This window comes from Monodon monoceros, unplaced genomic scaffold (genome assembly GCF_005190385.1).
Source record: "Monodon monoceros isolate NGI ecotype Baffin Bay Population unplaced genomic scaffold, NGI_Narwhal_1 Super_Scaffold_8, whole genome shotgun sequence".
NCBI classification, from domain to species: Eukaryota; Metazoa; Chordata; class Mammalia; order Artiodactyla; family Monodontidae; genus Monodon; species Monodon monoceros.
Genome location: NW_021703785.1, coordinates 2,648,456 through 2,674,416, shown reverse-complemented (window position 1 = coordinate 2,674,416; position 25,961 = coordinate 2,648,456). Strand labels below are relative to the sequence as shown.

General features: G+C 41.5%; 1 protein-coding gene across 1 annotated transcript in view; it reads right to left on the bottom strand.

Annotated features, from left to right (window-relative positions):
- COL4A1 (collagen type IV alpha 1 chain) overlaps positions 1–25,961 on the bottom strand; it is a 148,232-nt gene that overhangs the window by 48,571 nt on the left and 73,700 nt on the right. Inside the window, exons 3-13 of the mRNA XM_029209813.1 lie at positions 7,498–7,587; positions 7,349–7,393; positions 6,234–6,278; positions 6,064–6,126; positions 5,530–5,583; positions 5,353–5,379; positions 3,912–3,995; positions 3,763–3,825; positions 2,261–2,296; positions 1,692–1,733; positions 394–480 (exon numbers count right to left, since the gene is read on the bottom strand). Coding sequence (XP_029065646.1) covers positions 394–480; positions 1,692–1,733; positions 2,261–2,296; positions 3,763–3,825; positions 3,912–3,995; positions 5,353–5,379; positions 5,530–5,583; positions 6,064–6,126; positions 6,234–6,278; positions 7,349–7,393; positions 7,498–7,587 — 636 coding nt within the window. The remainder of the gene's footprint in view (positions 1–393; positions 481–1,691; positions 1,734–2,260; positions 2,297–3,762; positions 3,826–3,911; positions 3,996–5,352; positions 5,380–5,529; positions 5,584–6,063; positions 6,127–6,233; positions 6,279–7,348; positions 7,394–7,497; positions 7,588–25,961) is intronic.

The window sequence follows — 25,961 nt, the reverse complement described above, 5'->3', positions numbered from 1 at the left end:
TTCACATTGGTCTACAGCATCCACTTCCTGCCATCAACTGGATTATGGATGTAAGAAGGGCAGAGTTAATACGTCTGACCCACAGCAACTGCAGCCTCCTTCCACCCTCAGCTCTCTCCCTCCTGTGTCCCAGCCGTCCCCTCCCAACCTTGGTGCATTTAAGAAACCCTCACACAAGAGGGTCAGCCTCAAACTAGTCTCGCTCCAACCCAGGTCCAGCTGCCTCTGCCCTCAAGAAGCTCACTTTTTATGGGATGGGTAGTCTATAAAAACCTGTTTTCAGGTCAGGGCGAATATAACCAGAGAAACTGAATTTTGACCCAGTCTCTCTTTATGCCTTGGAATCTGTCCACAATTAGGAAGCCGGCGTTCACTGGACAAAGTCTGTCCCACCTTCTCTCCTTTTGCAGCATACTCTCCTTTCTCTCGAACTTGAGCTTGTCCTGGGACTCCTGGGGGCCCACTGACCCCTTGATCACCCTGTTGATGCAAACATTTGGGATTAATTAGGCATAAAGGTAATTATACAGGGAAGAGAAATGCAGAGGAGGGAAAAGCCCAGAAGAGAACATCTGGTTTGAAAATGTGATTGTACTCTGTTCCAGCCTGTCCTTGCCTCAGCAGAAAATTAAGTTTCAGAAGGAAGATGGTCCACTAAGGATATAAAGCCAGGAGGAGGCTTTCCCACTCAGGGGTCACCCCATAACAACGGAACTTGAACATCTGTAGGACAGATGGATGTGTGCATATATGTACAGACCACGCATAGAGACAGACAGCACATGTATACACGCCGGGACACATATGCTGGTCTGTCACATTTGATGGCACGGAGGAAAGGCACACCAGCCGCCTAGTAACACCTGGGAAGAAAGGAGGTCTCTTTACGTAAACCAAAAAGAAGCATCAGGGATCTCTTCCTCAGAATCCTAACTGCTGGGTACAATGGGAAATACAGGAACCCCAGCCATCCCACGACAAAGGAGGTCCAAAAACTTCAACTGCATCAACTGCAGAATCACTTTACTGTGAGCTTTATAAAAAGACTGGGTGGAAATCTGGGGTGGGAAGAGGAAGCCAGTACTCATCCACTCTGCCCGGACCTCCACTACACTTGGCAGTCGTCTACACCGGCTTGAGCACCTGGGTGCCGGGCCAGGTGCAGCCGCAATTCCAAGGATGGCCACTTGGTGTCCGTTCCGTGGGTCGGGTCCAGGGAAAAGGGTGGAGAGATCCCCAGAGCATCAGGGACCACTGCCGGCCTCTCATCCTTTCTCAGCAGGAGGAGGCTGCCTGCTCTGGCCTGTGCATTCCTGCCTCCAAGGTTCTTTCCCCCCATCTCTGGTACGATGGCTTTCGTCTTTACAGGGCTTAATATAATGGTTATACTACTAACAGGTCCTAAATTTGACTTTTTTATAATGAAGTCCAGGTCTGAGAACATTTTGATTGAATGTATGAACAGAGAAGTGGGATAAATGGCCTCACTGCACCGGCAGATCCCACGTAGGGTCACCTCAGGGAATTCTAGCCGTGCCTTCAGGGAGATCACTAACAAACTCAAGAACATTCCAAGAAGGGTATCCATCGTTATGAGCGTCCAAGAGGAGGCTCGGAGGCAGAAACCTGATCATGCTTAGAACTGGGATTTTAACCAAGAAAACTCCCCAAAGCAAACAGCGCTCACTCACCTTGTCACCTTTTGGCCCTTGAAAACTCAAGCCCATTTGCCCCTGTTGATTAAGAAGTAGAATCCGTTATTAGCATTGTTTACTTTGTTCAAAATCATGAACAAACATGACGTGAAATGCAACAAGATGGTACATTTAAGGCGATAACTTCGTCTCCCAATGACATAATCCTTTCAAGAAAGTTGTGGTCATGTTGTATTCAATGTCTATAAAAAGGTTTTTTTAAGTATTATTGAAAAAGAATCCTATAAAAACCTTTTTTAAAAAGTTTAAGATTTTTAGACTCTGGCTTTAAAAAACTAAGGAAAAGATCAATGATTCCATAACTAATGGATGGATGGAAGGAAGGATCAATAGATCAACAGATTGACAGATCAACAGATCAGTAGATTAAGTGACAGGTTAGACAGATGGATGGATAGGTGAACAGACAAATGATAAATATATAGACAGATAAAGAAATTATAATCTCCCAAAACCTTTTAAAGAGATGTAAAAAATGAGTTACAGAAATTTCACGGTAGCCTTATACCAATGTCAAAGAATGACAAATGAAAAATAATCTTTACCTTTTCACCTGGAGGGCCAGGAGGGCCTGGGGGACCCTGTAGGACAGAGCATTTTAATTAAATATAGTTCACAACCCTGGTAAGTTTTAAATGCTTTACTGTACTGACGTTATCTTCAGATATCACGGTTAAGGTGATAATTTATTTGTTAAATATTTAAATATTTTTCCTGTGCTATAGAACCGTTAAACTTTGAAAGTAACCAGAAATTAGTTCAGGACAATTATTAACAGGGATGGAAACCCTTCAAAATCTTAGGGGTTGGCCTGTGGAATGCACTGATCTGAGCATCTGCTGGGCTATCAGACGGTGGATGAAACCAGCCAAACCCTTGACAAGCCTTAGCATTTCTAGTGTGGAAACGTTTGTCCACTTTGAAAACTGCTGCCTCTCTTTAAAAGTTAAATGAGTTCTTTAAGCGGGTAGATGGTATGAAGTCCCCCAAGTTCCTGTGTTTGCAACAAAATTTCAGAATGCTTTTTATAATCGTTAAAAAGGAAAAACTAGTCATTCTTTCCTCATGAAAACGAGGCCATTACAAGAATATAAAAGAGGTTACATCTTGCAGGAATGGATAGAAGAATTGCTGGATTTGAACCCTAAAAAAAGAGTAAACTAAAAAAATAAGCCTGAAAATCTCTCAAGGACTCTCAGGCAGGCCAGAGTGGGGATGGCAAACCCATGCACATCATTCATTCCTAGTAAACGCGGCGCTCGACAAATAAGTGCTGTTAATATTAAGTCTCTTGTGCCCCCCAAAATGTGTGAGTAGAAGGGGCTGATGCCACCCTCGTCCTCAGGGTTATCAGCTGTGAGGGACGGCTGATGTCAGAGCAGAGCTTCCTGGGAGGTTCTCTCTGACGCTCAGTTTCTAGTCTCTGTCCCAAAGACACTGCAGCTTCTTCACAGCCTGGTCTGGGGCCACAGCCCCCAACAGAGTAGGCCCTCTGCTGTGACTGCATTACCACAAGGGAAGGTCCAGGGCAGGGCCTGACTTGTCCATCTCTGCATCCCCTCCTCACAGGATGCGCTCACATCCACACAGCCCCACGAAAAATCAACATGTTGTCCCTGTGGGATGTCTCGGCATGAGGTACCATTAGCATCCTTTTCCCACAGCTCTGGGGATACGTGGACCATAAGTGCCAATCAAACATCCCTTCAGATAGAAGCTCAAATAGATAACTAATAAGAACCTACTGTAGAGCACAGGGAACTCTACTCTGTACTCTGTAATGACCTATATGGAAAAAGAATCTAAAAAAAAGAGTGGATATACTTGTATGTATAACTGATTCACTTTGCTGTACACCTGAAACTAACAAAACACTGTAAATCAACCATACTCCAATAAAATTTTTAAAAAAAGATAGAAGCTCATTCTCACATCCAAATTAAGAGAGATCACCACTGTGTAAAGTTTTCATTCCATTTTATGTGTTTTCACCCCTCACCACAGTTGTTCTCTGAATGCCTCCGAGGGATATTCCCCCCAAACTTACTGGTGGTCCAGTGAATCCCGGGGGACCAACAGGACCTTGCAGCCCTGGCAGTCCTGGCGAACCCTATAATTCATTGAGAAAGAAAAGAATTAAAATGCAAACCAGGAGGAGACTCGGCATGTGCTCATAATTATTTAGCAAATGCTTACAGGTGCTCCTGGGGGTCCAGGAAATCCTCTTTCACCTTTCAACAAGGTCCCTGGTATATGGCCAAGTATTTCACCTGGATCCCCCTAAGGGATGAAAAATAAGATAAAGTCACAAATACTGATATTTATGCAAAGAGAATGTAAACCTACAGCGTAAGAGGCATGCACTGCTGGTGTGGAACCAGCCCAAGTCTGGGGTTTAGCCTCTGTCCAAGCTTGGAATAAACAGACTGGCCGTCTCCTGGGTTCACATGTCTTAATGACCAGCATTAGGGGGCTGCAACCAGGGCAGAACGTGGAGACCGCTGAACAGAAGGATGTGTGATGCTTCCACGTGACGGGCCCCCAGGCACGAGGAGTTCTAGACAGGGGCCCGGTCTCTGGTCCAAAGGCTATGTGACCACAGGCTGTCCTCACAGCAGAAGGATTATCTCTTAAGAAAAGACCCAGCACAATCATGTTCGGAAAAGCAGTGAGAATATGTTTTAGGTGTCAACGTGGCCAGGCCACAGTGCCCAGATACTTGGTTACACACCAGTCTGAGGTTGACGTGAAAGTACTTTTAAATAAGATGGACATTTAAATCAGTAGCTTTGAAGTAAAGCAGATGACCTTCCATGGTGGGGGGCCCACCCCATGGGTTGAAGGCCTTAAGAGAAAAAAGACGGACTCCTATGAAGAAGGCGGACTCTGCCTACAGACAGCCCTTGAACCCGACCATGGCTCTTCCCTGGGTCTCCAGCCTGCATCCTTGCCCCACGGATTGTGGACTTGCCAGCTCCCACAATCATATAACTCCTTAAAATAAGGAATTTATTTTATCTCAATATATTTAAATTATATTATATATTGAAATATATAATTAAATTAGTATATAACATAATTAAATATTATAATATGTATTATGTATTATATATTATATAATATAAATCAACATATAATATAATTGATATACAATAATATATTATATTATGTATTATATAATATGTAAAATATATTATATATTTTTAAATTATATCTCTCACTCACTCTATCTAACCTTATATGTGCATGTTGTATACGTATGGCACACACATAATACACAAACATCTCCACGCACGTCCTACTGGTTCTGTTTCTCTGCAGAGTCCTGTCGACAGCCCCACCCATGGCTCTGGACGAGGAGTATCAGGGACTCACATCCCATCACTAATATTTCCCATCACACCATGCTTCCCATCACTGCTTATTTCCTATGAAGAAACTGTGCCTAGTGTTGAAACTTTAGGTTCTAAAATTTAAGTCTGTGTATAGGACCTAAGTACTCTTTTAATGTAGCAGAGTTTAGACAAATAGGTTACTAGGCAATCAATCAACCAAAGTGATTTAAAGTAAAGTTACTTTTATGGCATCTGTTTTAAACAGAAGCCTGGAATGAATCCGGTAAAATAAAATAACGTACCTTCATTCCCGGCAACCCTGGTGGCCCCTAGAAAAGAAAAAGTTGGTATCAGTTTTGTTTTTCTCAAAACAACATTAGCATTATGATATGAGGGCAAAAAAAGGAAAAGAAAGGCAATGGAATGAGAAGAGAGAAAGTAGCACCGAAGAAATTCTTACATAACAGCCCAATACTCACGGGATTTCCAGCAAATCCAGGCAAACCCGGAGGCCCCAGAGGCCCTCTCTCACCCTGGGGGGACAGCAGACAGTCACTCTCAAAGGCCGCGCTCCCATCCGTTACCCCATCCTACCCTTCAGGCATGCTTCATTTGTTGGTGAAAATCATTTTCTAAAAATTGTTACAAACTCTATTGCTCAGTGCTGCTTCATGATAGAAGAAATATAATATTTGAGAATTTAATTAATAGAGACAAGAATTAATAATAGCATTTTCTTATTTGCTTTAGTAATAGATTATAGGTGAGAAATTTAGCGTTTAAGGCAATTTTAGAATAAAAGTCTACTAAATAGAAAGGCACAATGATGTCTTTCCTGAACATTAAACGTGGGAAAACTGTGTTTCCTCACCAAATAAAGAAAGGTGTAAGACGAGTAACTTTCCAACTGTGGCAATTAAAACTGTGTTCACGGGACAACTTTGCCTGACTTCTCCAGGTGCAAAGTTAGATGAACACGCACCAAGCAGGGAGGCTCCCGGTTCTAAATTTACCTTCGTCCCGTTGCATCCTGGGATACCTGGGGGACCCGGAGGACCATCTTGGCCAGGAATACCCTGCAATTGACAAGGTGAACAAGTAGCCAAATCAGAAAAATCACTGATGTTGCCATAACTCACATCAAACATCTTATAAAGGAAGCAGGTGCCTTTTATATACATACAGGAAGTCCTGGGTTTCCAGGGTAACCAGATGCTCCTGGGGGTCCCTGTAAGGATGGAGATGAAAACGTTTTCATTGAGTGTGGGAGAACATCATTTCCTTCCACTTGCATCCACCTGGCTGAGGATGTCGGACCCTAATTATTGACATTTGGAACATCGGCCCTAAGCAGACAGGGAGGCATCTTAGGGTCTAGCCCAGGGAGCCAGATGGCCTGGCGTTTCAGTAGCAACTCTTCATCATCAAAAGCTGACGATTAAATACTTCTAAACTCAAGGCTGCACATCCACAAAATAACTCTGCCCTCATTTCATCCTTTGTAATTTCTAGGTGGTAGATAGACAGATAAATTTACATTAAAATCTCAAACAGCCTTAAAGAAAGAAAAAAAAATCTCAAACAGTTGGGAAGTAGAGTGTATGGCATAAATCAGTTCATTGAGGGAAGAAAATCCAAGTTATTTCTGGCTGAAATCCAGGTATTCTCCATCCCAGACAGTTACAATGTTATCCCCTATCTTCTGCCCTAAAGACCCAGGAAGGCAGCTTACCGGGCACACTTCCCTTTCCACTAAGTAACAGTAACAGAATTAAAATGTTTACATTTTACAGTGTCTTCCTATTTTTCTGCTTTCAAAGGTCTCCCTGCTTGCACGTCCCAGGAACGGGAGTAGCAAAGAAAGCAGACCGTGAAGACGGAAGAGGGAATGCAGCTCTGAACACGTTACCACTTTTCACATTAAATGAAGACAACTTTCTTCAAAGACCTGTAGGCGTGTCATCCCCCCTCCCCCAATTAAATACACCTACAGAAATCCTTGAGGAAGGAGAGAGGAGAGAAAACACGTGTACAGAGGACAAGAAGTGAGCAGCTCCAGGGGCAGGACTGGAGGTCGAGGACACGGGTTCCACCCATCCTGGGCCCTCGTGCCCAGGACACACGCTGTCTGGGCTCCGAGCACAGAGGCGGGGGGGGGGGGGGCACAGAGGAAGGAGGGGATAGGATGCCCCTCGGGACTGTCTGGGGGTGGGGAGGGTAAAGGGCCCTCCCTGTGGAAGCACCCCTGTATCAGATCCCGCCCACAGTCATTACCAACTTCCTGACAGTCATACTCACTCTTGTCCCCTTAGTCCCTGGCAGTCCTGGCTCTCCGGTGTCACCCTGGAACAGACAGACATGCCATAATGACCACTTGTCGCAAAAGCAACACAGATCATCTTAAGTCCGCTCCCCCAAGCCCCTGCGCCCACGACAGCCAAGCTCACCTTCTGTCCTGGTGGTCCCTGCGGCCCCTCAGGTCCTTGCATTCCCGGGAACCCGATGACACCTTGTAACCCTGGGAGACCTCTTTCTCCCTGCAGAGGACGAAAGAGCAAGTCAGACCAAGGGCAGGTGGAAGGAGAAATCAGCCTCACTCAGCATCACCCAGCAGCCAGCCTACCATGCGCATCTGAAAAGAGACGCTGCCACCTACGTCCCATCTCAGAGATTTTTCTCTGCTCTTTTTTAGCTCTTTTGAGGGCAGGGATGTTTCACGTGTGACCCCTGGTCTGATGCTTTCTATATACTGTATTCTAAAGGCTAAGGAATTTGTTGGGGAAATAAAATCACAGACAGTTGGGGATTTTTTTCGACTGAATGGCTTATAACCTCATTTGATGAGTGGAATCTTCTTGTTGTTGGCAGACACAGCGCCGAGATTCTGTGCGCAGACATCAGTCAAGGCTCCCCTTTAGGAGGTGTGTAGGCAGAGCTCACAGCGGCAGTTTCAGGGCAAGATGCTGAGACTTTTCTGTGCAGTGAACAGTCTGACGATGGGTTTGCATAAGCATCTCTTAAAAAACTGGGTTTTTTTTTTTTGCAAAGGTAGACTCGAGGTTTAATTACGGTCTCTGCCCTCGAGGAGCAAAAAGAAATAAAAAGTATTCTTAACATAATGAATATTATTTAGGATCCACACACGTGGCTGGGATTCTGGCTTTGAGGTGGCCCTTGAAGGATGAAAGGAAAATGAATGTGTGAAGAGACAGGCAAAGACAATTCAGGCTGGATGTCAGAGAATGGAGATCTAGGCCATGTGAGCACAAGACACTAAGAAGAAGAAATACAACGGGGACAAGAACGTGGAGAGATGAGGCGTTACCGTTTGATACTGGAAATAGTTTCCTCTGCAAGCATCAGTGACCCAGTGGCCTGATTAAGGATATTGAGGAAGACGGCCACACTTTTTGCCAGTATGAAATAGCCTAAAATCAGGACAGGAGTTCAAGAAAATCTATTCTCTTCACAGTATGTGGACTTCGGTGCAACCTCACAAGGTAAATTGGGTAGATTAAGTAAGCATCTTTAGCCAATTTTCAAAAACAGAAGACATGTCGGAGATCACAGACAGGATTCCTTACTTTCCCTACAGTTATGTTAGTTCAAAGTAAAAAATAAACTGACAAGCTATACATTACATCACATAAACATTTACCACCCAAAATAGCACATTACCAAAAGTTACTTAAAGTTATTCAACGTTGCATAAATGAAAGGACACAGAACCCAAACTTCCAAACTCATCCTTCTTTCCAAACCACTCAGCCAGTCCCAGAACTTGCTGGTGAATTGTGCGTCTGTTGCATTTTCTGAAATGCACAAACGTGGTTCTGAACTTCGGTCTCCAACCACTGGACCTCCACAGATCGTGGGAGTCATTGGAAGTGTAAAAGGCAGGAAGCCAGAAACAGTGTGTGAATAAATGGGAAAGAGATTATTTCAAACTCTAGAGGAGACCAACAGATACTAAATGGAGTAAAGAGAGTTAAGCCCTGCAGTATGGCCCAGCCCTCTGGACCAGCTGCATCGAGGGATCAACCAGGAAGAACAGATGCTAATATTCCCCAGAGCCCAGCATAGGACTTGACACAGAACACTGGCTCATCCTCCCTGAGGCCCGGGAAAGAAAAACATTCTCAGACCAAGGCTTGTTCAAATGTAAAGTTACTTAAATACATTCATTCTTAACCTAAAATAACAGCAGATACAAACGTACAAAATCCTGGCGCTGGAGACGGATTGTACGCTGACATCATATCAACCTCCTCCCTTGATTCAGATGTGGGAAAATTCTACCCAAAATAGAATTGAACCGCTGGCTAAAAACTGTGAACACTGAACTGAGTATCCTCAAATAACCTGGCATGAGATGCGAAGGAAGTACGAAAGGCACATCAGCAGAAAAGCTTCCTAACACATTTGGTGGCATATTTTTAGTACTTAGTTAATATCGGCAGTACCACTAGGAGACCCAGTGCAGATAAGATTTTATAATTCTCATTTTCATCATTGACTGCATGGAGACCCAGAGCCAGATTAGCCGATTTCTACGAGTTTCTCATTGAGTCAGCACTAAAGCCACAAATAGAAATGAGGTCAACCTCTACCTCCGTCTGTGTTTCTTCTAGGTCACTAGAGCAAGCTGGTTCCCAGCAAATATTAAATAGTTCACCCACATCGACTTAGCCCCTTTTATGTCCATTTCACAGATAGGGAAATTGGGATTCTGATGCTTCACTGACGCGTCACATGTCACTGGGTGACCCCTGCGTGCTCCTGGGAACAGGATTCAGAAATCTGAATTCCCAGTCCCGGCTTTCACCACAGGCCCACATTCTTTCCCCAATGTCACCGGAACACTTAAGCAAGCTCCATATCCCAAGAGATTTGAAATTAAGTAGCTAAAGAGGAAGTGACTCCCCCGTGAACATGGCTCTTGCCATCTCGCACATTTTTTTTTTTTTTAAGTTTCCTAATCTTTTGTTCAGACAAAAGTACACATGAATAATCTAATATCCCATACCCCGTCCAAGGCTATTCTGGGCACCAGAGTAGAGCACACAGACAGGATAAGCATTCAATCAGCTATACAATTAGCTGGCAAACAGCACACACTGCACATGGGTCCAATTCTTCCTCCGAGCTTTCAGCAAATCTCCACGAGGGTTACGGAAAAAGCAAACAGCTGGGCACATCATGCAAAGGCTTTTCATGCCGGTCCTTTCTAAGCCAGACTCCACAGTTGTGGCCACTCGTGTGCTGGGGTTCAAGGCTGAATGGGCAGAGTTAAAATCCCCTAGAAACAGGTCCCCTTAGTCATCTCTTTCCCGTGATGTGTTGGAGGCAAGGTCCAAGATGATATGGCAGCCCAAGTGAGATCCACAACCACTGTTACCACAGCAGGAAGAACTTAAAGTGGAAGATGAGAAAAAGAAGCTTGTAAATACTACCCAAAATGCTTTGAGGCAGCTGCATCTAACGGTTTTATTCTTGAACGCCAGTGCAGTGTACTGTACTAATTTTTAAAAAGTTTATATACCAACCATGGAAGTGACTATCACTATATCCTCAAATGATGAAATTCAGAATTTGAGGAGAAAAAAACACAACACTATAGATGAACGAACACAGCCATGGAGAATAATCTTGGCATCAAAATCAGCCATTCTAAATTAGGCATGAAATAGTTTCGTGCATGAAGCAACTTACAAATTTTGCATCATCAATTATCTAGAGAAGGGCATACATTTTTTAAAAAAAAAATCCATAAAATGTGGGAATAAAAGAGTTTTTTTTATAATACCCAATTACTTCCCTTCCTCTTAAAATACCTGTAGAAACAAGTTCATGATGGAAATCCAATGCTAGAATATAGTCCCCTTCAAATCTTAGTCAAAAATCCAAATACCAATAAAACCCTCAGGATGGTGAGGTCGAAATAGTGTGAAGGTTCTAAGGATAATATAGGATAACATCATTAACAACAAGAAAAACTGAAATTAACACAAAACATATCTAGAGTAAGCAGTCTTCAAAGATCTTACTGTCAGAGGCCTATTATGCTTGTTTCAGCCAAATATTGAATTATTTTTTCAAATAATTTAAAAATAATTATTATTTTATTACTAATAATAATTATTTTTTATATTATTTTAAAATAATATGATCGAGATAGCCTCATCCACCAGAGGGCAGACAGAAGAAGCTAGAAGAACTACAATCCTGCAGCCTGTGGAACAAAAACCACATTCACAGAAAGACAGACAAGATGAAAAGGCAGAGGGCTATGTACCAGATGAAGGAACAAGATAAAACCCCAGAAAAACAACTAAATGAAGTGGAGATAGGCAACCTTCCAGAAAAAGAATTCCGAATAATGATAGTGAAGATGATCCAGGACCTCAGAAAAAGAATGGAGGCAAAGATCGAGAAGATGCAAGAAATGTTTCACAAAGACCTAGAAGAATTATAGAACAAACACCTAGAAGAATTAATCAACAAACAAACAGAGATGAATAATAAAATAACTGAAATGAAAAATACACTAGAAGGACTCAATAACAGAATAACTGAGGCAGAAGAACGGATAAGTGACCTGGAAGACAGAATGGTGGAATTCACTGCAACAGAACAGAATAAAAAAAAAAAAAAAAAAAAAAGAATGAAAAGAAATGAAGAGAGCCTAAGAGACCTCTGGGACAACATTAAACACAACAACATTTGCATTATAAGGGTCCCAAAAGGAGAAGAGAGAGAGAAAGGACCCGAGAAAATATTTGAAGAGATTATAGTTGAAAACTTCCCTAACATGGGAAAGGAAATGGCCACCCAAGTCCAGGAAGTGCAGAGAGTCCCAGGCGGATAAACCCAAGGAGAAACATGCCAAGACACATAGTGATCAAACTGACAAAAGTTAAAGACAAAGAAAAATTATTGAAAGCAGCAAGGAAAAAACCACAAATAACATACAAGGGAATTCCCATAAGGTTCACAGCTGACTTCTCAGCAGAAACTCTACAAGCCAGAAGGGAGTGGCACGATATATTTAAAGTGATGAAAGGGAAGAACCTACAACCAAGATTATTCTACGCGGCAAGGATCTCATTCAGATTCAACGGAGAAATCAAAAGCTTTACAGAGAAGCAAAATGTAGAGAATTCTTAAAAGCACCACCAAACCAGCTCTACAACAAATGCTAAAGGAACTTCTCTAAGTGGGAAACACAAGAGAAGAAAAGGGCCTACAAAAACAAACCCATAACAATTAAGAAAATGGTAACAGGAACATACATATCGATAATTACCTTAAACATGAATGGATTTAAATGCTCCAACCAAAAGACACAGGCTCACTGCATGGATACAGAAACAAGACCCACATATATGCTGTCTACAAGAGACCCACTTCAGACCCAGGGACACGTACAGACTGAAAGTGAGGGGGATGGAGAAAGATATTCCATGCAAATGGAAATCAAAAGAAAGCTGGCGTAGCAATACTCATATCAGATAAAATACACTTTAAAATAAAGAATGTTACAAGAGACAAGGAAGGATACTACATAATGATCAAAGGATCAATCCAAGAAGAAGATATAACAATTATAAATATATATGCACCCAACACAGGAGCACCTCAATACATAAGGCAAATGCTAACAGCTATAAAAGAGGAAATCGACAGTAACATAGTAATAGTGGGGGACTTAGACACCTCACTTACACCAGTGGACAGATCATCCAAGCAGAAAATTAATAAGGAAACACAAGCTTTAAATGACACAATGGACCAGACAGATTTAATTGATATTCATAGAACATTCCATCCAAAAACAGCAGATTACACTTTCTTCTCAAGTGCACATGGAACATTCTCCAGGATAGATCACATCTTGGGTCAAGACTCAGTAAATTTAAGAAAATTGAAATCATATCAAGCATCTTTTCTGACCACAATGCTATGAGATTAGAAATCAATCACAAGGAATAAAAAATAAAAAACACAAACACATGCAGGCTAAACAATACATTACTAAATAACCAAGAGATCACTGAAGAAATCAAAGAGGAAATCAAAAAATACCTAGAGACAAATTACAACAAAAACACGATGATCCAAAACCTATGGGATGCAGCAAAAGCAGTTCTAAGAGGGAAGCTTATAGCAATACAAGCCTACCTCAAGAAACAAGAAAAATCTCAAATAAACAATCTAACCTTACACCTAAAGGAACCAGAGAAAGAAGAACAAGCAAAACCCAAAGTTAGTAGAAGGAAAGAAATCATAAACATCAGAGCACAAATATGTGAAATAGAAACAAAGAAAACAATAGCAAAGATCAATAAAACTAAAAGCTGGTTCTTTGAGAAGATAAACAAAATTGATAAACCATTAGCCAGACTCATCAAGAAAATGAGGGAGAGGACTCAAATCAATAAAATTAGAAATGAAAAAGGAGAAGTTTACAACGGACACCACAGAAATACAAAGCATCCTAAGAGACTACTACAAGCAACTCTATGCCAGTAAAATGGACAACCCGGAAGAAATGGACAAATGCTTAGAAAGGTATAACCTTCCAAGACTGAACCAGGAAGAAATAGAAAATATGAACAGACCAATCACAAGTAATGAAATTGAAACTGTGATTAAAAATCTTCCAACAAACAAAAGTCCAGCACCAGAAGGCTTCACAAGTGAATTCTAGCAAACATTTAGAGAAAAACTAACACTCATCCTTCTCAAACTCTTCCAAAAAATTGCAGAGGAAGGAACACTCCTAACCTCATTCTATGAGGCCACCATCACCCTGATACCAAAACCAGACAAAGATACTACCAAAAAAGAAAATTACTGACCAATACCACTGATGAATATAGATGCAAAAACCCCCACAAAATACCAGTAAACAGAATCCAACAACACATTAAAAGGATCATACACCATGAACAAGTGGGATTTATGCCAGGAAGGCAAGGATTCTTCAATATATGCAAATCAATCAATGTGATACAGCATATTAACAAACTGAAGAAGAAAAACCATATGATCATCTCATCATATATTGAGATGAATCATCTCAATACAAGCAGAAAAAGCTTTTGAAAAAATTCAACACTCATTTATGATAAAAACTCTCCAGAAAGTGCGTATAGAGGGAACCTACCTCAACATAATAAAGGCCATATATGACAAACCCACAGCAAACATCATTCTCAATGGTGAAAAGCTGAAAACAATTCCTCTAAGATCAGGAACAAGACAAGGATGTACACTCTCGCCACTATTATTCAACATAGTTTTGGAAGTCCTAGCCACGGCAATCAGAGAAGAAAAAGAAATAAAAGGAATATAAATTGGAAAAGAAGAAGTAAAACTGTCACTGTTTGCAGATGGCATGATACTATACACAGAGAATCCTAAAGATGCCACCAGAAAACTACTAGAGCTAATCAATGAATTTGGTAAAGTCGCAGGATACAAAATTAATGCACAGAAATCTCTTGCATTCCTATACACTAACAACAAAAGAAATTAAGGAAACAACCCCATTCACCATTGCAACAAAAAGAATAAAATACCTAGGAATAAACCTACCTAAGGAGGTAAAAGTCCTGTACTAAGAAAACTATAAGACACTGATGAAAGAAATCAAAGATGACACAAACAGATGGAGAGATATACCATGTTCCTGGATTGGAAGAATCAATATTGTGAAGATGACTATACTACCCAAGGCAATCTATAGATTCAATGCAATCCCTATCAAATTACCAGTGGCATTTTTTACAGAACTAGAACAAAAAAAATCTTAAAATTTGCATGGAGACACAAAAGACCCCGAATAGCCAAAGCGGTCTTAAGGGAAAAAAACGGAGCTGGAGGAGTCAGACTCCCTGACTTCAGACTATACTACAAAGCTACGGTAATCAAGACAATATGGTACTGGCACAAAAACAGAAATATAGATCAATGGAACAGGATGGAAAGCCCAGAGATAAATCCACGCACCTATGGTCAACTAATCTATGACAAAGGAGGCAAGGATATACAATGGAGAAAAGACAGTCTCTTCAATAAGTGGTGCTGGGAAAACTGGACAGCTACATGTAAAACAATGAAATTAGGACACTCCCTAACATCATACACAAAAATAAACTCAAAATGGGTTAGAGACCTAAATATAAGGCTGGAGATTATAAAACCCTTAGAGAAAAACATAGGAAGAACACTCTTTGCCATAAATCACAGCAAGATCTTTTTTGATCCACCTCCTAGAGTAATGGAAATAAAAACAAAAATAAACAAATGGGACCTAATGAAACTTAAAAGCTTTTGCAAAGCAAAGGAAACTACAAACAAGACAAAAAGACAACCCTCAGAATGGGAGAAAATATTTGCAAACAAAATCAACGGACAAAGGATTCATCTCCAAAATATAGAAACAGCTCATGCAGCTCAATATTAAAAAAAAAACCCAATCCAAAAATGGGCAGAAGACCTAAACAGACATTTCTCCAAAGAAGACATACAGATGGCCAAGAAGCGCATGAAAAGCTGCTCAACATCACTAATTATTAGAGAAATGCAAATCAAAACTACAATGAGTTACCACCTCACACCAGTTAGAATGGGAATCATCAGAAAATCTACAAACAACAAACACTGGAGAGGGTGTGGAGAAAAGGGAGCCCTCTTGCACTCTTGGTGGAAATATCAATTGATACAGCCACTATGGAGAACAGTATGGAGGTTCCTTAAAAAACTAAAAATAGAACTACCATACGACCCAGCAATCCCACTACTGGGCATATACCCTGAGAAAACCATAATTCAAAAAGAGTCATGCACCCCAATGTTCACTGCAGCACTACTTACAATAACCAGGTCATGGAAGCAACCTAAATGCCCATCGACAGACAAATGGATAGAGAAAATGTGGTACATGTATTCAATGGAATATTACTCAGCCATAAAAAAGAATGAAATTGGGTCATTTGTAGAGACGTGGATGGATCTAGAGACTGTCATACAGTGTGAAGTTAAGTCAGAAAGAGGAAAACAGATATCGTATGTTAACACATATATGTGGAAGCTAGAAAAATGGTACACATGAACCGGTTTGCAGGGCAGAAATAGAGACATGGATGTAGACAACAAACATATGGACACCAAGGGGGGAAAGTGTTGGGGGGCGGGTAGTGGTAGATGAATTGGGAGATTGGGATTGACATGTATACACTAATATGTATAAAATAGATAACTAATAAGAACCTGCTGTATAAAAAATAAATAAAATTCAAAAAATTAATAATAATATGATCATTGGCGGTCCAGTGGTAAAGAATCCACCTTCCAATGAAGGGGACGTGCGTTCGATCCCTGGTCGGGGAACTAAGATCCCACATGCCGTGGGGCCACTAAGCCCGCGCGCCACAACTACTGAGCTCACACACCTCAACTTCAAAGCTGCGTGCCACAAACTACAGAGCCTACGCACCCTGGAACCTGCGCACCACACTAGAGAGAACCCTGCGCGCCACAACTAGAGAGAAGCCCGTGCGCTGCAACAAAGATCCCGTGTGCTGCAACTAAGACCCGAGCAGCCAAAAAAACAAAAATAAAAAATATATGATCATGGATCTTCACAGTGCACTGACGTCCAAGGAAATATGCTGCCCGAGACCTGGGCCCCCTCTCGACGGGGGACCATCTTGTTGGGCAGAGACATCTACATGTGCTTGTTCATCCATCAGAAAGCAGAATGCACCCAACAAGGGATGTTGATTGCAGAGATTCTGCAGTTGGGTGTCCATCTCTTGGAAGCAAGTACTTTAAAGGCAGGGATACTTTTTATTCATTCGGCGTTCGGCACGAACTTTGAGCTCAGTGAAAGTTGGTAACTGGATGATGAAATAAGCAGTAGCATCACATGAACTTAGGATGAGGTAGGATTCTATCTACGTAGCCTAAAAGCTTCAAACGGAATAAAATATGGTTGCTGGGCAGAAGGGGATCCCAGGCCTCCCCTTCCCAATCCAAAGCCCTGTGGGCACCACGGAGACTGGCTAACATACCACAACTGGCCGAAGAAGCCACAGGGAGAGACAGTGTGGGCAGGACATGATACTGAATCAGCTCTCCCTTTCCGTCATCGGGTGCCTTGAGATTTCCATTTCCAAGCAAAGCTGCAAATAATTGATGGGACGAAAGTATTCACATTTGGAGCCAGAGCTCACCAAGCATCCAGTGATGGGGAAACTATTTCAGATGACAGGTCACAGTCAATGGGTGACTTCAAGACTGAGCCAGAAATTCCACAAGTCCAATTCCTTGAGCCCAGCAACAATCAGACATCTGCAGGACCATTTCCTGAATACCAGTACTGCTGGGAAAGTGGTGGGAAGGCTCCGATCAGTGTCACAGGGTCATGGAAAAGCTCTGGGATGAGGCCCCATTGGGCTTCATCCACACCATGCAGTTTGACATTATGGCAGAAATATTGCCACCCATGCAGAGGAGAGGAGAGGCGGAGGACATACACAACCAGAGCCCTGAAAAGGCCTGGTTTTCCTAAGAAGGAGATGCGAACACTGACTTTCCTCTGCCCCACGAGACATATACCTGGAACGTTAAAAGAACGTATGTGTCAGTTGAAAGTAGACTACATTTGGGGGAGGGATGGAGTGGGAGTTTGGGGTTAGTAGATGCAAACTCTTACATATAGAATGGATGAACAACAAGGTCCTACTGCAGAGCACAGGGAACTCTATTCAATACCCTGTGATAAACCATAATGGAAAAGAATATGAAAAAGAGTGTATATATATGGATAACTGAATCACTTTGCTGTACACTTGAAAGTAACACAACACTGTAAATCAACTATACTTCAGTAAAAAAAGTAACTACATTTCTTTAAATATAATACTGAAGATTGTTTCACATAATCGCTCTGTCATTACTACTGTTTCATGCATTTAACATTTCAATATTAAACTACGAAAGAGTAAACTAATCATGCACCCAAAGCATGGCTTGATCTTTTTTATCTTCTTCCCCAAAGTCTCATTTTCTCTCTCAAGATTGGGTGATATTTCACTTAATATGGTCAATGTAAGGAATCTTTACATAGTGGTCTCCATTGGAAATGTGGGTATATGCCAAGAGCTTTAGCAATTACACGTGAAGGTGGGGAGAGATGGGCAATTAAGAGGTTTTTTTCCTAGAAATGAGCTCATTCCCCATCTTTACACATTCAAAGGATGAGAAGGATCAGAAAAGCAGAAAAGTGTTAAAAAGGATAAAAAGGCTCCTTAATCCCTGACCTTCATGTACTATGAGATCCAGTCTCTTCTCCAGGAGCCTCCTGGACCCACTCTGCCTAAACCATGGAGTTGGTTTGGGCAAGAGGACCCTACGTAGCCTCTCAACACTCCCCCCTTTGACCATCATCAGGCTTGTAGGGACTTGCTCCCAAGACTTCTGAAGCTGCAGATCATCAGGTTTGTATGAAAAATGGGACAGACACAGAGCCAAGGTTTGGGAAAGGGAGCTTGCTGGTTGTACAGGGAGTAAATGGGAAAGCCTTTCTCTCTCTGCCCACATCTGGACTGCAGCTTTTACACCGGACTTTCCGCCTCAGGCTTCTTAAGCAGAAAAATCCCAGCCCCTGTGGATAAGTCCATCTAATGGATAAGGTCCACCAAGGCCCGGCTGATGTCAGCTTCACACTGCACACTGATACAGCACTTAATGCAGAAGCCTCTCCAAGAGGCCGTGTTCAAGGGTAGATTTCTGTTGGATAAATCCTGATATGGAAACATTATTTGAGCCCACGAGGAATTCTGGCACAATTCTAAGAATTTCAACATTGCCATGAAGGTTGGTTTTTAGAGCTAAGCTCAAATCATATGTAATATAAAACTAGCAGGGTGCCAGTTACGGAGGAGATACACAATAAATATTTCTGATCAGTCAACATTTGCAAGAAATAAAACTGATACTTTCCGAGCTACAAAAATCCACTTTGCACATCACCTGGTGAGAAAAAAAATGAATCATAAAGAGTTTTTCACAAAACGCTTTCTAAAGAACCATTCTTCAACCCAAGAATAATTCGAAGGAGTCCTAAGTTCATTCTTACTATCAACAATTTAAAACTCTTCCCCAAACGCCAGCTAAGAGCAAACAAACTGTCCAGCTTCACTGATCCAGTAAAAAAACTTACTAAAACAACAGGCAAACTTGAGTGCTGACAAATTGTTGGTGGCAAAAAAAACCTTAAAATTTTCCAAAGATTCTTAGGACTTATAAATAAATTCCAGACATTTCTCCTTCATTAGAGCCAAGAATCACTTATGCAGGACACACTTTAAAGCTGTAAGCAGTGGCAAATGTTTTCTTCAATCATTTGTCTCTTGGGCTCTTTATGAAAAATCAGTCTAAAATGCTTTCGTTGTCTTATTCCAAAGCAGTAATCTGTTTAAAATATTTTAAGTATAAATATTTAAAGTTATTCCCCCGAAGTAGTCAGCTTCCCAAATTAGCAAGAAGCAAAATATTTTGATAATGTTTTTCCAAAGTCTGGTGGGTGTATTCAGTCCAATTTTGTGTATACATTTCCTGATATAGTTAATCTTTAATCGATAGCTTTGTTCCACTTTAACAAGGGGAGCTTGCTCTCCGGAAAACATGTGTGTTTCTGGGCCTCACGCTCTATTAATACATTCAGATCTCAATGTGAAGGTTCAAACGTCCTGATGGGTTTTCCTGGGGACCCCTGTCCAATAACCCTCCCCCGACATCCGTTATCCTCTGGGCTTCAGCCTAGGTCTTGGCTCCCAACCACCTCACGGGCCCAAACAGTGCCTCAAACGTGTGGGCATCAGTTACCCAACCCACGTCCAGATGGTCACTGCTCCCTGAAATATCTGTACCCACACGCCACCCCCATGGTCCCCTAGCACCCCAGCACGTCCATGGAATCTCAGCTAAACATCCCTTCCTTGGGGAAGGACTCCGAAACACAAAGTGATTCAAAGAGAACTTTTACACCTAATTGATCCCATTAAATTAAGAGGCAATAAAGGAGGCATGAGCTTTTGAAACGGCCATGTCCGGAAAGCCCCCAAGGGCTCTGATTTTCCCGCCACTAGAGGGCGCAATGGGACCACGCCTTTTTTTTGTTGTTTTTTTTTTTTTCCCAAATCAAAATTCAACCAGGGGACCCTGAAAGCGTTCAGCCTTTTTTCTTAAATATTCATTATCTTAATATATTAATATTAAATATTCAATGCCATTGAAGATATTAGTGCAGGCACAGCTAAGAGAAATCAGTTTTTTAAGGCTTACAATGCAGAACTCTAAGGGAAAGAAATTTTAATGGGAATTAAAAATGTAATTTAAATTAAATATAAAACTAGTAACCTGAGCGCTGAGGCTATTAAGTGACAGGTAAATGCTGTGACCCTAGAAATAATGTGAATTGTGGATGCTTTTCAGATTGCTTTTTTCACCCATTTTTTTAAACTTATTTGAATCTAACAATAATACACGGGAAAAAGTAAATTCAGTTTTCTAAATGACTGGAAATAGTAAATGTTGAAAAACTTAAATCCTATAAAACGCGCATAAAATAGGTACAAATATGGTAGTAAGAAGGCCTCTAAAAACCAATTTCTAAATATCCAACTGCCAGTAAAATTTATATGAAGGATCTACTTTGGTCCTTCTACAAGTTTATAGGAAACATATACTTAAGGTAATTTAATCCATTCTCCTGATTTTTGCCATTTACGAAGGAAAAAAGTCCATCCAAATTTTAACAGCTTCCCTGAAAGATGATAATAACATTTTGACATAGGGAGCTCTTGAAAATCAAAATCATGAATGTTTTTGCCTAAACCTATTACCTTACATAGTAGAGTATAGACTTGGAAATTGTCTTTTAAAGCAGAAAAGCAGTACAGACATAAAAGGGGCCTGACTGCAGCTTGGAACCTCACTTGTGGTGGCCCTGGAAGGTTGTGTATGTTGCGCACTGCAGGAAGGAGGCTGGGCACTGGCCCAGCAGGGGGGCCTTATCTAAAGTGCCCAGAGCAGCACAAAACCACTCAGAGGCCTAGGAGCTGCTGAGAACCTGTCTGCAAAATTGCACCTTTACTCACCAGCACAAGTGCCTTTTCTGTGTTTTAAAGTTCCATGAGATTTATCAGAAACCTACCTCCTAACTTAAAGATTGTGGGGAAGGAGTGAGATTGCAGGAACATAAATAATTGAAAATGAAATAGCAACAGGAGGTTAGCTGCTTTTTGAGTTCAGACAAGAAAAAATACATTTTTCTCAAAGAGACACTTTGCTTTACGTTCAGTACCTTCAAACCAACGACCCTGAGGTTTAAAGAGACATATTCTATGTTATCAGCAAATTTTAGAAATACCTGTTAGTGCACAATACCTAAATAGTCCTTGGAGGGTTTTGTTACCACAGCTAAGGATGTTATTAACTTGAACTTGAAAATGAATGTGGGTGTGTGACGGGGTCCTGGAAGTGCGTGCGTCCTGAACAAAATTAGGGCACATAAAAGTCAGGAAATGCCACAATCTAGGTCATGGCTTTTTTTTTTTTTTAAGTCTGTGCTAACAGTAAATATGAAAAAATGCAGAACTATCCTGCCAATAATGATTATAATTACTAATATAAAAAGCATTCAAGATATTCTTTAGGTTTAACCTTGAGAGAATCTGCCCATCAGGAATTAAGGAAAACAATGTTTTCTTTAAAAATGTGTTAAATGCAAGTATCTATTGAAATTGGGTTTTACGGGTACCCCCATGCCAGGGGGCATTCCCTGGGCCCTCACACCTAGCATAAGCAGCACACAGTAGGTGCTCACTAAATACCTTCATGAGGAATAAGGAAACACAAAATGTTAAAGATTCCAAATAAATAATATAAACCTTCCAAGACGGTGCAGGTCTAGGAATTCCATTTTCAAACTTGACTCCAAAAATAGGCATCTCTGCTCTGGGTTAGTGACCGGAGCTTTTGGGAATCCTACTTTCCACGTTCTCACTGTAGACTGATAATGTCATGTGATGGGGAAAGAACTTTGACATAGGAACCGAAAGATTCCCATACTGGCTCCAGCACCAATCGCTTGGACTCTCTGAAAATCCGTTCTGCCCTATGTAAGACGGGACCCCCCCCACCTGCCCCTCTTCCCTATCAGATCTTTTAAGAGTCAGATTTGATGGCGTTTTCAGAGCTACTCTGCACTGCACGGAACACTGAACAACTGCCTACAAACTAAACCCTCCTGACTGTCGTCTATGTAAACACATCTCTTTTGCATTTATCTTTGTTTCTATGTCTATCAGGCCAACTTCATTTCCTAAAACGCCACAGAATATTTTAAAAGGGAATGAAAATGCCGTGTCGTCTCTTTTTTGTTCCTATCGGTCATGACCTGTGAATTATCTCATTCTTGTTTTTGTGGCTAAATTTAACATAGGAAAATAAGAATTTCTTGAGTATTTAAAAAATATGACATTTTTAAGAAATTCCTCCTTTATGTTATGCACAAGGTTTTTTATTTTTTTCCTTAATGGGTACGTTGGATATTAATTCTGTTCCAGCCCAGGACATTGTATTTACTCTCCCGTGTCAGCCTGAGTCTTTTTGAGGCCAGCACATCACCAGCCGAGACAAAAGAGCTCCGGCACCCTTCTCTTCTTTTTACTCCGTAAAGATCTGAGAATACACATGTGTGTTGATGACCCCAAATGACTTCCTTTCCCTCCAACCAAGTTCCTTGACTGTATCACATGGCTAATAACATTTCCCCCAACATGCTGCAATAATGTCAAGACTTCATTAATCAAGCTCAGAACCTGAAAGATCCAAATAGTTCCAAGGAGGTTAAGACATGACAAATCGATTCTGTCCACACAATACAACATGGGCCAACCTTGAGGTTTCACAAAACACACTGTTAGCCTAACCTCACTAATTAGAAGGAGCCATGGTTGGATCAATCCTAATTAATAACCAAATTTGAACCTAATTTCAGTAAACACCGTTAATTCTTTTAAAACATTAAGGAAAGAAAAGAAATTAAGCAAGGAAAGAAATTAAGCAAGATGTCGAAGGGGATTTTTTTGGTCAAGATTGATTTTAAAACTGAATCGATAAGAAAAGCATATAATTGCACAGTCAGTGCAAAATAAGGGTGCATAATTAACACAATAAATAGCTCCTTCTTAAATACTTAAAAATAAGCTTCCCTTCACCTCAATGTTGTTTGGCAACCTGTTTTCAAAAGATAATGTGGGCATATATTTTTACCAAGGGGTATGGCCAAATTATTAAAAAATTTAAATTAGTAGCATCTTATTTAATGCCATTTTACTATATTTATTATTCAGAGGTATTAAATGTTTGACTTATAAGATAGTTTCTTGCTTTTTTATTTTAAATTACATAATGCCGATAGATTAAAACATTATGCTCTTTGGCTAGGAGCTAAGTTGCAGAAACAGGCATATCACACTACAGTTTGTAAATTAGGCGGTATTAACGTTCTCATAAAAAATAGATGACAGATTGTAGAGTTTTAAAATGTGTGACTTTTCCCATGTATTCTGTATTTAAATTTAAAAAATCAATTTGAAGACAGAAGACCCAATGGGTAAGTGTGTCAGAGAGACCAGACAGACTGGGGGCGGAGAAGGGGGGATGCTTGAAGGTCAGGCCACACCCATGGGCGATGCCCCCTCTCGCTCCCCACTCTGGGGGTCTGCGGCACCGAACAGAACAACAGGGCCAATTTCTCTTTGGCCAAAGGAGGCTGATCAGTCAAGTATCCTGAAGCGGCCTTCCCTGTCTCCTGCCCCAGATATAAAATTGCCAATTTTGTAAAATTCCTGAGCTCTCACGGGAATTCCAAGCCAATGGGAGCCCACGAGGCATCCCTGAAAGAATAAATAGGTTTCCAAACCCAGTGTTTCTCCACGGGGAGAATCAGCACCTTTTGTGAAGAAATCGATGAAAAGCAATCATCTGACAGTAGCTTGATACTCCGTGTAAACAGACTGCCATTGATTACTCGGGTCCAGGATTTCAGAATAACAAATATGGTAGCGACCCGGAGCTGGCCCTACTTCAGGGTTTATGAAGAGACACACAGAGTCCTGCTCTGTGGATGGAGCTGGAACTCGCCCTGCCCCTCCTGGTTCCCTAAATCTACTCCAGAAGGACAGTCATGCCTGGTGACCTCGGGCTCTGGAAGCCCCCTTCTAGGGTTACCCACCGGGTAAGGGGTCTGGGATTCCAGGAAAGCAGGATGGGGCACAACTATGGAAACAGACACCACTGCCTGCAGAGCTGCACAATCATAGCTGAACATGATCGCTTCTGAGTAGAGGACAAGAGATTTGCTTCTTTTAAAAATAAAATTATTTTATTGATGACTAGTTAGTTGATTTATGATGTTGTGTTAATTTCTACCATACAGCAAAGTGATTCGGTTATACACCTATATATACATTCTCTTTCATATTCTTTTCCATTATGGTTTAGGTTCCTCAAAAAACTAAAAATAGAGTTGCCCTAGGATCCTGCAATCCCACTCCTGGGCATATAACCGGAGAAAACTCTAATTAGAAAAGATACATGCACCCCAGTGTTCACTGCACCACTATTTACAAGATCCAAGACACAGAAGTAATTTGCTTCTGAAATAAGATCACCTACTCTCTTCTAGAATGTCTCCTGAATTATGTGATTGCACACAAGAAACACCTCAGGAGAGGTGCCTGTGTCGGGAGCAGAATAGTTGACAGGATGGAAAACGACGCGTGCGTGTTCCAATCTGTCACGGAGGGAAGCAAATTCCTTTTTTAAAAAACAGAATTTTAAACTCTACTCACTGAGCAGATTACTTTGTTTGAAGCATCACTGGATGCATAAAATAGCTCTTACGTTCACACCACAGACACCCCTGTTTCTCTCCGTGTTACACCTCAAGTCCTTCCGTGAGGGGTGGGCCTTGGAGGGAACATTGCCCCAGAGGATGAACAGCCTCCAGGTTGGGGAACTTTCATTTTAAATTAAAGATGGACACTTTGGGCTAAGAACATAATGTCATGTAAGTAAGTCAGAAAGGACAGGGATGGTTATTCCCACTAATACTCTCATAATTAAAATCTGTTTCTCCCTCCCTTTTAGCTCTCGGCACTTACCCAGTAATAAGACCCAGAAGATGACCCCTGACCAACTGTCGCTGGGCTGGGGGTGACCATCAGAGCAGTTCTTTCAGAAAGTCAGGATGATTTCAGAAAAGTTATTTCATACCAGCACTGACCTCCCGGCCCCTGGGAAATTTTCACACATGAGATACAGAGAGCTGAATAGATTAGCAAGTGGAAAACACAAAAGCGTGAGGAAAGCAGAAGCCAATCTCCACCATGAACACTTCCCTGCAGGTATCGTGTGATTTTTCAAAATGGAAAACAGGGAGAAAAACCAGCTGGCCAAGGGGACTGAAGAAACGTTAACTTTCACAACAGCAGCCTCGAAAAATGAATGAGGAACGCACAGGAATTAAATGCTGCCGAATCACATTCCCCTCTTCTCTGCATACATCACTGAGAAAGCATCCGACACTGAGGAAATGTCTGCTTGTGAAGTAAGAGCCCGTTATGGCCTGACCTCCCATGCCTCAGATTAAGGGAGCGTTCCAACACTGACTGTGTACCAAAGGCGTCCTGACACTGCTTGTGTACCAAAGGTGTCCTGACACTGCATACCAAAGGCATCCTGACACTGCATACCAAAGGCATCCTGACACTGCATACCAAAGGCGTCCTGACACTGACTGCGTACCAGAGGCGTCCTGACACTGCAT